The sequence below is a fragment of the Solanum verrucosum genome, unplaced genomic scaffold, assembly GCF_900185275.1.
Source record: "Solanum verrucosum unplaced genomic scaffold, falcon-dt-bn FXZP01000267.1, whole genome shotgun sequence".
NCBI classification, from domain to species: domain Eukaryota; kingdom Viridiplantae; phylum Streptophyta; class Magnoliopsida; order Solanales; family Solanaceae; genus Solanum; species Solanum verrucosum.
In genome coordinates, this window is record NW_026019869.1 from 85,695 (window position 1) to 98,701 (window position 13,007).

At 31.7% G+C, this 13,007-nt stretch overlaps 2 protein-coding genes across 2 annotated transcripts; both read left to right on the forward strand.

Moving 5' to 3' along the window:
• Positions 1–4,664: 4,664 nt before the first annotated feature.
• On the forward strand, positions 4,665–6,665 carry LOC125819018 (heavy metal-associated isoprenylated plant protein 32-like). The gene is made up of 4 exons (XM_049498535.1): positions 4,665–4,685; positions 5,133–5,208; positions 5,804–6,164; positions 6,644–6,665. Exons 1-4 carry the CDS (start codon positions 4,665–4,667, stop codon positions 6,663–6,665), a joined length of 480 nt encoding a protein of 159 aa, XP_049354492.1.
• A 1,617-nt stretch (positions 6,666–8,282) lies between these two features.
• On the forward strand, positions 8,283–11,782 carry LOC125819104 (RNA exonuclease 4-like). The gene is made up of 7 exons (XM_049498624.1): positions 8,283–8,332; positions 8,796–8,947; positions 9,024–9,157; positions 9,272–9,489; positions 9,584–9,790; positions 11,191–11,271; positions 11,494–11,782. The coding sequence occupies exons 1-7, from the start codon at positions 8,283–8,285 to the stop codon at positions 11,780–11,782; spliced, it is 1,131 nt and encodes a 376-aa protein (XP_049354581.1).
• The last annotated feature ends 1,225 nt before the right edge of the window (positions 11,783–13,007 follow it).

Below are 13,007 nucleotides of genomic sequence, written 5' to 3' on the forward strand. Positions count from 1 at the left end.
TTTATCACAAAATTTAACCAAAAAACAACCAATAAATGCATAATCACATAATAAAGACAACATCCAACAACGAACTCAAAATCATAAAACCAACTAAAGTACAATCCAAAATAACAAAAGAGATTCAAAACCATAAAACATTCATGAAATTCTGTCTTAAGAAATAACATTTTTTACTCCTTGACCCTCCGATTTGACCGACCACCTTGCTTAGAAGCTTCAATATCAATAATTTTCATCTTTCCATATTCCCACGGTAATGCTCCAACTCTCAATCGAAGATTTTCAGCATTTACACCCAACATAGATATATTCATATCTCCACGGGACACATATTCAGCAAAAACACAGGTATACAGACCACAATCCCTACAAATATTACCCAATCAGCATAATTAGTACAATACATAGTATAATCAACCACAAAAAAGACACATTATACTTTTACGTGGAGTCTTTTCCATAGAAAATTGATAAAATTTTTGGTTAGTTGGATTGTGAATCGTTTATGTGAAGAAGATTAAAGGTTAAGAAAAATGAAGAAGAATATGGAAGAGAAACCTTTTTGACTTCCCAAAATATTTTCAAGATTTCTTGAAACTATAACTCCACATTGATAAGTACACCCCTTTCTTGGTAAAAAAAACAGTTTTATCAAAAAAGGAATAAACTAATTATGATCCCCAAAAGGTCCACTAAGCCTAAAAAAGGGGAAAAAAATAAAAGTAATGAATAGTGTGTATTTGAAACTGTTTAGGAGAGAGAATATTTGGTAAATATTAATATCCTAATTATACTCCATATAAAAGGCATGAAATACTAATAGTATGAGAGAGAAAAATCTGTAAAACAAAATTAAAATAAATACAAAAATTAAACGTTTTTTTATGCATGTAATTTAAAAACATAGGTTGTAATTAAATATAAGTATATTGATATTTTGTTAATAAAAGTCTTAAGTAGTATATTTTTGTAATTTTCCCTATTTTTGGAAGGAGTTTGTCTTTTTAATTAGTGAGGTGATTTTTAAAATATATTTTTTTTTCCATTTTTAGTTTACATTGACAATTTTGTCGTAGTAAAGAAAAAGTGGAATAAAAACTGTTAGTATTGTTCTATTGGATGGTGATTTTCTCATCTTATATTCTTGGGTATTTTTTGAGCTAATTTTTAGAATGACATTTTGTCTTCTTTTGTGGGCTTGTACAATTTTTATTTTGAGTTAATTTTTTTTATATTGAATTGAATTCAAAGTCTATTTCATCTTGGTATTATAATCAGATATACCCAATTTTTATTATTTTACCTAAAGTTTGTCTCATATTATCTTATCCACACATTGGTTGTTAGGCCTAGAGCCGTCAAAATGGGCTTAGCCCATGGGGCCGGCCCAACCCTACTCGTTATTGGGGTGGGGTAGGAATAGAATTTTTCAAGCCTATTTAAAACTAGGGCTTATAAGCCCGACCCATATAAGCCCTTGGCCCTTGAGGCTTGATCGGGGTTGGGCTGGGGTCGGCCCATGGGCCAAAACTTTTTATTTAAGAGTAATTTACAATAATCTCACTAGTATATAATCTAATTATTTGAAAACACGCTATGTTGTAATATTATAAATCTTCGTACCCAGATAATATCTCGAAATATATGGACTCAAAATTGGGTTAATTTTTTCTAGATACATTCTATTCAAGTAGATTCGCATGTATCTAGGATACATATACAAATCTCGCGCCCTCGCCTCCCTCCTATCTTGCTTGTCACTCTCTTATCTCACTCGCATATCCAGTATGCGAGATACATGCTAATTACACTAGATTTTTGTTAGTGTTACTGAAACAACATCATTGTTTGTCATATTTGATTTGAATCTTGCTTGTCACTCTCTTATCTCACTCGCATATCCAGTATGCAAGATACATACTAATTACACTAGATTTTTGTTAGTGTTATTGAAACAACATCATTGTTTGTCATATTTGATTTGAAAATCTTCTCATTTTTTTGATGTTATAGAATTATAAGTTTGGAACGAAAAAAAAAATTAAAAAGAAAAACAAAAGGGCTAGCCCTCCCCAGCCCTCTGCCCTTCTAGGGTTGGGTTGGGTTGAGCATTTTCAGGCCCTACCAAATGAAGGGCCGGTCCGCCCTAGCCCTTCAAATTCTTTGGTCCTCGAGGCTTGGGCCCGGTGGGGCTGGACCGGCCCTTTTTGACAGCTCTAGTTAGGCCTAAGCATTTGAGAGCATTAGTAATCTAACATGATAGATGGAATATGTTTACTATCTATTTTTACTATTTCCTCTATTCCAACAATTTATGTGGCTCTTTTCATTTTTCGAGAATCAAACAATTTAAGTTTGATCGGGAATTTGCTCATAAAATCTTTAATTTTTTTGAAATGAAATTTATATATTTGTAAACTACATAAAAAGTACTATAAGTCACAACAACAGATAATTCAAAATGTTTAAAAGATCTATGAAAAATTTATGATAAAAATTAGATTTGTTTGAATCTCGAAATTCGAAAAATGCCACATAAAATAGGACGAAGGGAGTAGTAATTTATAAGTGTGCAGGTAGCTAATCATCAACATGTCTATTTATGTTGTTGGTTTATCTATAGTTGTTTGTTTATTTTCACAGTATATATTTGTAGCTAGCTTATTCCCACATATATTAGTACTTATTAGTAGATAGTTCTTTTTAATAAATTCTAAATGAAATTACGTTATATTTTCTTAATAAATTTTAAATGAAATTAAAGTTGCATATTTTTCCACCATCTATATTTCTTACTCATTTTTATTTGTCCATTTAAAGTTTTATAAGCCTTTTAAATTAATAATTAATATGAGTATTTTATCACAATATTCATATTAATTGATATATAACTTTAGACATTGAAAAATAATTTAAGAATATGTAAGGCAGAATGGGTTGTTTATCCAAAGGACAAAGGTAATTTGATTGCAACAATTGTGTTTTTTTTTTGTTGACGAGAAAAGATTTAAAAATGCTTGAAAATTAGTGTTTCACTGTGAAAATTTGTAATTTAATTTGAAATTATGGTTCAAATTTAAAACATAACTTGTAGCTTGTTTTCTAACTCCCTTTTAAAATAATAGTACATTCAAATATGAATCATATAAAAAAATATAACCAAATATTACTGAGTCCATACATAACACGGATTATCGTCACTTGTATTATCATAAATTGCCACTGAAATTCAAATTATTGTAATATACTATCATATATATTTCCAAAACCTACATTCAAAGATTCTTATATTTTAAGAATACTCATCTTTTTAGATTATTATTTTTTATCACAAAAACAAAAAATGACAGTGAAACAGAATGTTTCTTTACAATAAAATAGTATCATTACAACAAATAAAAAATATTGGAGTAATTATTTAATAATAATAATATAATTATTATATTATATTTAACAACAATAATATATAAATAGTTACAAAATCTATTGTCGTGTGTTTGGTATGGAGGAAACATTTTATGGAAAAGGTTTTTCAATTTTTCTATGTTTGGTTGATCAATATGTTCGAAAAACAATTTCAGTAAGAAGACAAGCTCCTTAAAAATTAGGAAAATGACTTCACTAATGGAAGTAGGAAAAACAAGTTGATTAATATAAATGACGTTTGTCTCTAGCTCATCCAATCCTCACACCTTGACCATCCCACCTCCTGCCACCACCAAATCTCCACTCGATTTTGCTAAGTAACATATAAATATTCTTGATATAATATTATCTTGCTTACTTATCAAACACTAAAAAATAAGTTTAAAAAAATCCACTTATTTGACATTTTCTAAAATAATGCTTAGTACCACAAAAGGGAAAGAAACAAATTCAACTTACAACAATGAATAAATTAATGCGTAATTTTAGGCATTAATATATGTTACCATCACATACTAGCTATTTCTTTATTAATTTATGATAAATAAATATAGATGTACAAAAATATATTTTAGCAAACAAGTTAAAATTCTCTCTTCCATGATACTTTTGGTAATAATATTAAAAAACCTTTTTTTTTCACATACAAGTTAAAATTCTCTATTTTAAGATAATTTTGGTAAGGATATTAAAAATACCTTTTCTCAGAAAGAAAATGCAAATAATACTTAACTATATTATAAGAAGATGGGATCTATCATATCATGTATTTCCATATATTATATATGACTAAATCTTTGCTTGATTTTAACTAAATAAATAAAAAATATGGAAATCTTAGAAAATCACTCCTAAATATAACTTCGTAATTAATACTACCTTAATTAGCACCCATCTTCACCAAATGTTTTATTCTCTAATTACTTTTTTCCCCTCATAATTGACTGTTCATTGAAAGGTTAGTTTCTCTAATATTCTTTACAAGTTTGGTCTCCATTTACTCTAATCTATGTACGTTCAAGTTATGTAAAAGTCATGGTCATTGAGTATTTAGTTTATATAATAATATAATTTTATTTGTGGACAAAAATAATTAAATATTACTAAGTAGTACTTACTAGGATTTTTTTCTCCTTTTGATTTGTTATAAACATTTGGATATAACTTTGATTTTAATTATTTGATCTTTCTTTTTCATTTTATCAGTTGTTTAGACGTTCAAGGAACGAATTTTCATGGAGCCCTTTGCAGACGTGGTAAGTAATAAAAACAAAAATCCTTTGTTTCGTTACTTTTATTTCTCACTTGTTGTTCTGTATCTGTTTTGGGATTTGACCAACTCCAGAAGTCTTACTTTAAAGTTCAAGTGTTTTCTACCAAATACAATTTCATACTTACAGTTTGTTTTACAGTGGTGCAGTAAGAGATTTTGTTAAGGATATCCAAGATTTAATATATATATGTATGAAAAATAATTTTTGACCTATATATTTCGTACAATTTTCTATATACATATATTATAATTTTTAGGGGAATGCTATATGTGGCTATATATGTCATTCAAGATCTCTGATTACTATTGAAGGAGTATTTACCACTCCACCATCACAACCTTTGTTTTCTTAAACATTTGCATTAACCCTAGGATTGGTTTTGTAAAATTAATTTTAGTGTAATGTTTATTTTGTTTTGTATTTTTGTAGAGTTGCATATTGAAAGTGGATGTCCATTGCGATGCGTGCAAGATGAAGATGGTGGAAGTGTTAAGCTCCGTATGCGGTAACATGCTTATATATCACTAATTAATTCCGCACATTATTTAAATAAACGTCGCTTATTTTAGTTTACAGTAAATAAGGGTAAGTGGTCACGACATGTTATTGATATTTATTGAGGAGTTTGATGGAGTTAATTAGTTGATTGAATCATCTTAAAAAGGAATAAGCAAACAACTACTAAAAGGCAGGGTAGAACGAGAAAAGAAGTCGTTCTCATTAAGTTAGGCTCAAACAAAGGTGTCTAATGAACGAGTTGAATTATATTTAGTTGACTAAAAATAGGCTCGATTAACAAATGAGATAAGTTATAATAACTTATCGATCTCATGTTTAATTCGAATCAATTTAGGCTAAACAATGAGTTATTGCTTCATCGACCCAGATAAAACTCACTTTTCATTTGCTTGTTGGTTTTAGATAATTTGCTTAATTTCTAAATTAATTGAATTAAATTACATGTAAGTTAGTCCGAACACAATAATTATAAAAAAAATTAATGAAATTTGATATTTTTGTTCATAGCATTTAAGATTGAGAGTTGAATTGTCTTTTCTCACTAGTGAAATATCTTCTTTTTTTTTTTTGTGTATGTGTAGGAGTGTATGCATTGACAATAAATGCAGAAAAAGGAGAAGTAAATGTATGTGGAGAAGTTGATCCAAATTTATTAGTGAAGGCATTAAAAGGAACAGGAAAACATGCAGAAATAGTACATGTAAAGCTCAAGCATCCTTCTCTTACTACTCCCACAACACATTATCGTCCTTCTTATAATGGTTATGGCCATGGCTACCATGGCCTTGGCTACGGCTACGGCCATGGCCACGGCTATGGTTATAGTCGTGGCCATGACTACTATAACACAATGCCAATGAGTCCATACAATTATTCAATGAGAAGATCCATGATGATGGAGCAGCCTCACTACTATGGTCATCATGCTTCTTCATATCCTAGGTAATATGTCATCTCATGCTTGATATAATCTAGACATATACTGTGAAAATTGTATATGAGGTGGTTGTTGGGTTGGGAGTATGATTAAAGGCGTGATTGAACTTTATGGTTTGTAACCTCTAGGGGATGTGATTGGTAATTGGTTTTAAATTTAAGTTTTGTACATGTTAAATGAATTTCTTAGTATAAAAACAAAATTTGAATTAAAGTTATTGAATTTGATCGAACCTATATATAGATTTCTAGCTCTGCCCCCCGTGCTAAGGTGACAAGGTAGCAGGGATGGGGGTTTGGCACGGGGTGAGTGGGGAGAGGGGTGAAATTGTGATATTTTTGTAGTTGTGAAATTATTGTTATGTCATAGTATGTTTAGGGAATTTTTTTATAAACTTTAATTTGTTCTCTTCCTAGAATGGTATAACACCAAATTCTACACAAATTATACATTTTTTGACTGAAAATGCTTGTGTATTTTGCAGGTTTAGGCCATTTTACTACTAATTATTTTATCTATGAGGAAATATGCTGGGTTGGATAATGGACTTATGGCTATTGAAAGATATATTTTAGCAGTTCAATTAATTTATGTGCTAATTAAGCTACTGTTAATGTGGAACTCTATGCTTTAATCTTGACTTATAATGAATTATTAGACGTATCTTTCAGAAGTTAAGGGGAAATGATATTTTTATAGCCTATCCATGTCTACCTATTATGTCAATTACGTTTTGTAACTATGGAATTGATGAACTAGGTATTAGATTCTTAGGAATAGTTACACCTTAGACTTATCTTGACCAACCACTAGAGGCAGAGTTAGGTGGGTCTTCTTTGGTTTGGATGAACCCATTAGTTTTTTCGTAGATTTTGTATTTGTATTAGAAATTGAATAAATATATAATATATATGTATATTAACTTGTGAATTCCAACAAAAAGATTGACAACTCAGTGGTAAAGAATGATTGGTGGATTGCCTTTCATACTAGTGTTGTAGGTTCAAACCTTTTTTTTATTTATTCAAAGAAACATATTTTGTAATATTTTTCTCTTCTGTCCTAAAATTTAGAACCCCCAAACTCTTAATTTTGACTCCGCCATTAACAACCACCACCATCTTGACCAATTACCTCCATCCTGAACGTGCAATTACACTGCTTTCCTTTCTCTTGTCTTGACGAGCCTATACAACTTCGTTAATTTTTTCACAAATGTCCTCTAGTTCCTCATACAAACATTCAAATACTATTATGTTAATCATCGTGATCGTTGTCCTCTCTTCTCACAATCTCATACCTCTCTACGGGAATGTACAAAATCGAACCGAAAATTAAACAAAATTGCAAATCGAGTTAAATTGGAAAAGAACTCGACTAATAGTTTGGTTTGACTTAGTTTGGTATATGAAAAAAAAAAACACGATTATACTTTGATTGATTTGGTTTTAACTAAAAAAAGTTAACCGAGACCAAACCAACCTGACATTATATTTTATTTTATACGTAAAAGTATTTACTTGGATATAATTTCTAAATATTTCTTATACTTTTTATCTTTTAACATATTATTTCAAGTTTTTGAGACTTACAATTTTGAATGGTGCAATAGAGGTTATAGTCTAGTTTTCGCGCAACTTGTAAAGATTATGAAAACTTACCAGTTTAAGAGGGAAAAAATGATGTTTAGTTGAGAAAAGAGAGGAAATTTTTTGTAGAGAGAGCAAAATCGAGCAAACCCGAGCAAGAAGAGAGAGGAGACAATGATTTCTTTTACCGCGTATTAAATATGTTTGAATGTTATTAAGATGCTCCTATAGATCTTATTCTGATTGTAAATGATTAAGATTTAGACCTAAAAACCAGGCATACTTAATGGGCTGAATCAGCATATGATTAAGTGGGCTGAATCAGAATATAATTATAAATGATATGAATACCAAATTATTGGGACTAAATTGTACCTTCTTCCTTTATGGAGGGACCTGCAAATTGCAATTGCATACTCAATTTAGTACCTAGCAAAAAAATGAGAATATTTGTATGCATGATTACTCAATTCATGTCCATTTTTACTTTCTTTAATTCGACTTTCAGTTTCAGCGGAGTTCATTCAAATTTCAATGGAATTCGAACCCTCAGAAGTTCCTCTGCAACCCCTCTCCACTACAAGGTAATTGCAACTGCAATGGAGATACTAATGGGGTTTTTGTTTTTGCTTATTAATTTGTTCATATAAGTTAACAATCCACTTTCCTAAAGTCTAAACCCTGTTATTGCGATACTAATAAGTCAAACAATTTCTTCTTTTTGTCCTTTTCAATAGATGCTTTCACCATTATACTTCGAATTTGTCATTTTTTTTACAAGTGTGGTGTTCGGGCCAGCTTTCCCACACCTCGACTAGTTTTACCGTATACATGTGGAAAGAATTACCTAGTGTTTTTGTATGTGTTGAGATTTGAACTTGAGACTTCATGTTCTCAATCCACTTCGTTGACCACTAGGTCACACACATGGGTGCTTGAATTTGTTAGTATTTGTTTGTGGATGGAAGGAGTAAAGACATAATCTTGTGTAAAATTTTGATTTTCATTTGCCTGAATGTGTTTGCTTATGTTCTGTATGTGATGCAGGCACAAGTGTTCTGCTTGTTTCAAGCAGTATAAGAAGAAGGAACATCTCATTGAACATATAAAGACCTCTTATCATTCAGTTCATGACCCTAAATGTGGTGTTTGTAACAAGCATTGCAAATCGTTTGAATCACTAAGGGAGCACGTTGCTGGTCAGTTATTGTGCTTAGACTATGAATTTCTTTAGGTGTAAATGCTCTCTAAGCTTTCTTTTCACTAAACATTTAGGTCCATTGTCCAAAGTGAAATGTTCAAGCATCTTTGCGGAAAGAGGCTGCATTTTGTGTCTGAAAATCTGCAGCAGCGTGGACTCTCTCAACGAGCATGAGGAAATGTGTCATCTAGCCACTCCTCGACCCATTGTGAGTTGATGACTTTTCTCTCTGGATGCATTCTCAAGAATCAGTCATTCAGTTGCACTTAGAAACTCTAGATGTATGTTTAGTTGCTGGAATGTGTATTTATAATTGTTGTAGGATACAGTAGAGATGCTTTATTCAGAAGACGAAGTGGATATAAGTAATGGAATTAGCAGCATAAGAAATCGGGAAGCAGTTGCCATAGATTGTGAAATGGTTGGTGGGGGAAGTGATTGCTCTCTAGACCTTTGTGCAAGGGTATGCCTAGTTGACGAAGATGAGAAGCTTATTTTTCACACTTTTGTTCTACCTCAGATTCCTGTGACTGATTATAGGTATCTGCTGGCAAATTAACATATATATATTTATAGTTTGTGGTGACATTTTTAGCATTGCACCTTTTCATACTTCCTCATCATTGTGTGCCAGGTATGAAATTACTGGTATAACGGAGGTAAATCTACGAGATGCCATGCCTCTGAATGAAGTCCGGGAGAGAATTCTCCAGATTCTTCACAATGGAGAGTCAATTAGTAGAGTAAGATTGGATGGTGGAAGAGCAAAAGTACTTGTTGGCCATAACCTTGAGAAACACCTGGATTGCTTGAGAATGAATTATCCTGATCATCTTTGGAGGTAAGTTTATGTTGTTTTTTCCTTTCTAATAAATGAAAGTCATTTTCTCGGAACCTTGAATCCTGTATTATTATGTCCAGACATGGTCCTGATCTGTATTAGGTGTATTACACCATTCACTGCCATACATTAACATGGATGGCTTGTTTATCCATAATTTGACATAACATGCTTCTTTAAGAGCACCAAAATAGTCAAGTTGCGCGCAATTTGGCGTGGACAACACCGTTCTTAAAAGAAAAAGAGAAAGGGAGTAGCTTATAATTGACTATTGTTGTGGGTGGAGCATTAATGCTTAAGTTGAAGTAGATTTGTTCTTGATATGGACCTATTAACTCGCTTAATCAGGTACTGATGTCAAGAAGCCTAGTATTTTTTGCAGGCCCTTGCTGCATGTTTTTTGTTTGCTCACTTAGGTAAGGCGTTAAATGGCCCTCTTTGTGTAATTTCCAACCCCTAAGGTTTTTTCTTGATGTTCCTCTAAATGCTGGTACGTTGATCCTTCTACTTGCTGGGATCATCCAAATATTTACTCCACCCCAAGTACCATTATACCCCCCCACCCCACCCCACCCAAGAAGATAAATTTCTGACTCCTCTACATGAACTGGTTTTGAACTCCCACATCATCAAGAAGTTAGAATCTCTATACAGATAAAAATAAAGTTACGAGTCTAGCTATTTTTATGCAGAATTTGGTTATATCATGATTTCAATATAAACAATTATGTCCAGCACCATCCATTTTAATCCTTCTGGCCTAATCCATTTCCTGTAAAATGATTTTCTCGAGCCTAGGGTCTATCGGAAACAGTCTCTCTACCTCAGAAGCATAGGGGGAAGGTCTGTGTACATCTCCCCTCCCTACACCTCACTTGTGAGAATCTTCTGGATGTTGTAATCACTCAGCATGCTGAATTGCTATGCATCAGTATCAATAGTAGTTTATGTTTCATTTTTATGTGTGGTGAAACCTGTAAAAACAAATTCAAGAAATTTGGATCTAGTAAAAAATGTGTATATTTGTTAAAATTCAAGGTCGGTACCTAATAAATGTGTTAGCTTAAAAGTCAAGGTTAGAACTTCATAAACTTGTTCATTTAAGTCTTTCCATGATGCCTTGATTTCCTTCCATCAATGGGAGAATATGTGGTCGTCACGGAAAGTTGATCAGCGAGCTTCTGCTGACTTTTCTTGTAATCCATTTTGACAAATTCGAACAGAAGAGATGAAGATGAAAGTAACAATTATCATATCAATTGTTCACGTTCTCTGTATTTTTCTGTCAAGTTGGGTATATGGAAAAGCGATTTCCATATGCCTTGGAGATATTTTCTACACGAGATGCATCCCCCTATCCATCGCCTGAAATACTCATGTCTTGCTTTCATTCTATGCAGAGATACTGCAACATATCGCCCCCTGATGAAGACCAATTTCGTCAGCCACTCTCTGAAATACCTAACCAAGACTTATCTAGGGCAAGCAACTTGCTCACTCTCATGTTCAGTTTTATTTTATCTTCGTATTTTTGTTTGGTCAGGTTTGTCCATTATATTCCCATGGTTTGTTTAACTTTGATATCCCCCTGCTAGCGAAGAAAATGTTCAGTCACTGTTGGTTTCTTGTTTACATGGAGCTTGAACGAGGCAATTCAGGCACTCTTCCGTGATATGCTAACTGAAACTTTTGGACCGAAACAGATATGATATTCAAGTTGGTTTCCATGATCCTTACCAAGATTCAGTGTCCGTCATGCGGTTGTACGAGAGGATCCGCTCACAAGACCACCCAATGGAAGTGACTATTAGGGTATCAAATTCACCAGCTCTAAGCTTTAGCAGTAGCTCTGATCCATGGAAATCCATGGCACACGAGAACATGACGCCTAATGAGCTCTTAGAGATATCAAGATCCAACTATAAGTGTTGGTGTCTAGATTCACGGGATGCAGCGCGCGTCGAGGTGAGTGATGGCGATGCTCTTGCCTGAAGAAAAGTTGGCTATCTACACATTTTATTTCTACTTGCTAATATAGAAGTATTTCTTCTTCTTATTAAAAAAAGAAGCAGATTCCTCTGATTTACTGTCACATTAGTCACCCTTGTATGTCGCGTTGAAAAGGAGAGTTTTATTGCATATATATATAGCAAACAATGCAAATGAAAACAAGAGTCATGCGTAGCACGAAATTTAAGAAAGTAAATACGTAGGGTTTTTGAATTTTGTGGTCTTAAATTAAGATATGTCAAATGTACCAAAATGTTCTTTAATCTTGTGGTTTAAACATGTCACGTGAAAAGTTGGAACTAAATAGTTGTAAAAAAAAAGGAAAGAGATTTTTTTTAAAACAAATTAAAAAGAAAAATAGGACAAACAATTGAAACAGAGGTAGAATATTTCTACGGATGTGAGGTTTTTTAAATTTTAACTTTGGAGTTCCCACTTTGAAAGGGATATTTAGGTAATTTAACTTTTCAATCTACGAGTTTCTTGATTTTAACGTACTAATATCTGGGCACGTATATCCCATAATAATTCTTATAAATTTATATTATTTAAAATAATAAACTATTATCTTGTACATATTTTAATAACATTTTCTTAAATTGAAAAAAAAATTCAATATATTGAAAAAGATAAAATCCCTCATAGTTCTAGTCTTCTAGCACCTTTGTGCATGATATCTCTTCGTGTAGTTTCATCTACAAATACACCACCAACCATATTTGTATCATTTCTCAATATTTTAACAATGAAAAAGAAAATAATATAAAAAGATACATTTAAAGAAAATTTATAGAACTAAAAGGAAAGTACATCGAATTAAATATAAAAGCGAGAGAAAAAGAATGACAAATTGATATCATATCAATCGTTCTAATGACTCATAATAATGGTTTAAATTTCACAATGTCACTATAAGTTGTTAGTAAATGAATAAAATTGTTAATGATAAAAATCTTGCAGTAGAGAAAGAAATCAAAAGTGTGAGACATCTGAAATAATTCTTCCGATTATTAGTCAATTCAATACAAGTGATCGATGAGATTATATATTTGACATAAAGCTTATTAATTTCAAACTCTTCAAATTCCTTATGTTTTTATTATCTAATATTTAATTAATTAAATTATTTATAATATTTTTATTTAGAGTAAGGGTAAAATGGTGATCTAACTTTGCACTTTGGAGTAATATATATATATATATATAT

Coding starts and splice junctions, on each gene's coding strand:
- LOC125819018 (XM_049498535.1), top strand. CDS start 4,665: ATGGAGCCCTTTGCAGACGTG. Junction 4,686..5,132: donor TGGAGCCCTTTGCAGACGTG/GTAAGTAATAAA, acceptor GTATTTTTGTAG/AGTTGCATATTGAAAGTGGA. Junction 6,165..6,643: donor CATGCTTCTTCATATCCTAG/GTAATATGTCAT, acceptor TGTATTTTGCAG/GTTTAGGCCATTTTACTACT.
- LOC125819104 (XM_049498624.1), top strand. CDS start 8,283: ATGGAATTCGAACCCTCAGAAGTTCCTCTGCAACCCCTCTCCACTACA. Junction 8,333..8,795: donor CAACCCCTCTCCACTACAAG/GTAATTGCAACT, acceptor TATGTGATGCAG/GCACAAGTGTTCTGCTTGTT. Junction 11,272..11,493: donor CTAACCAAGACTTATCTAGG/GCAAGCAACTTG, acceptor GGACCGAAACAG/ATATGATATTCAAGTTGGTT.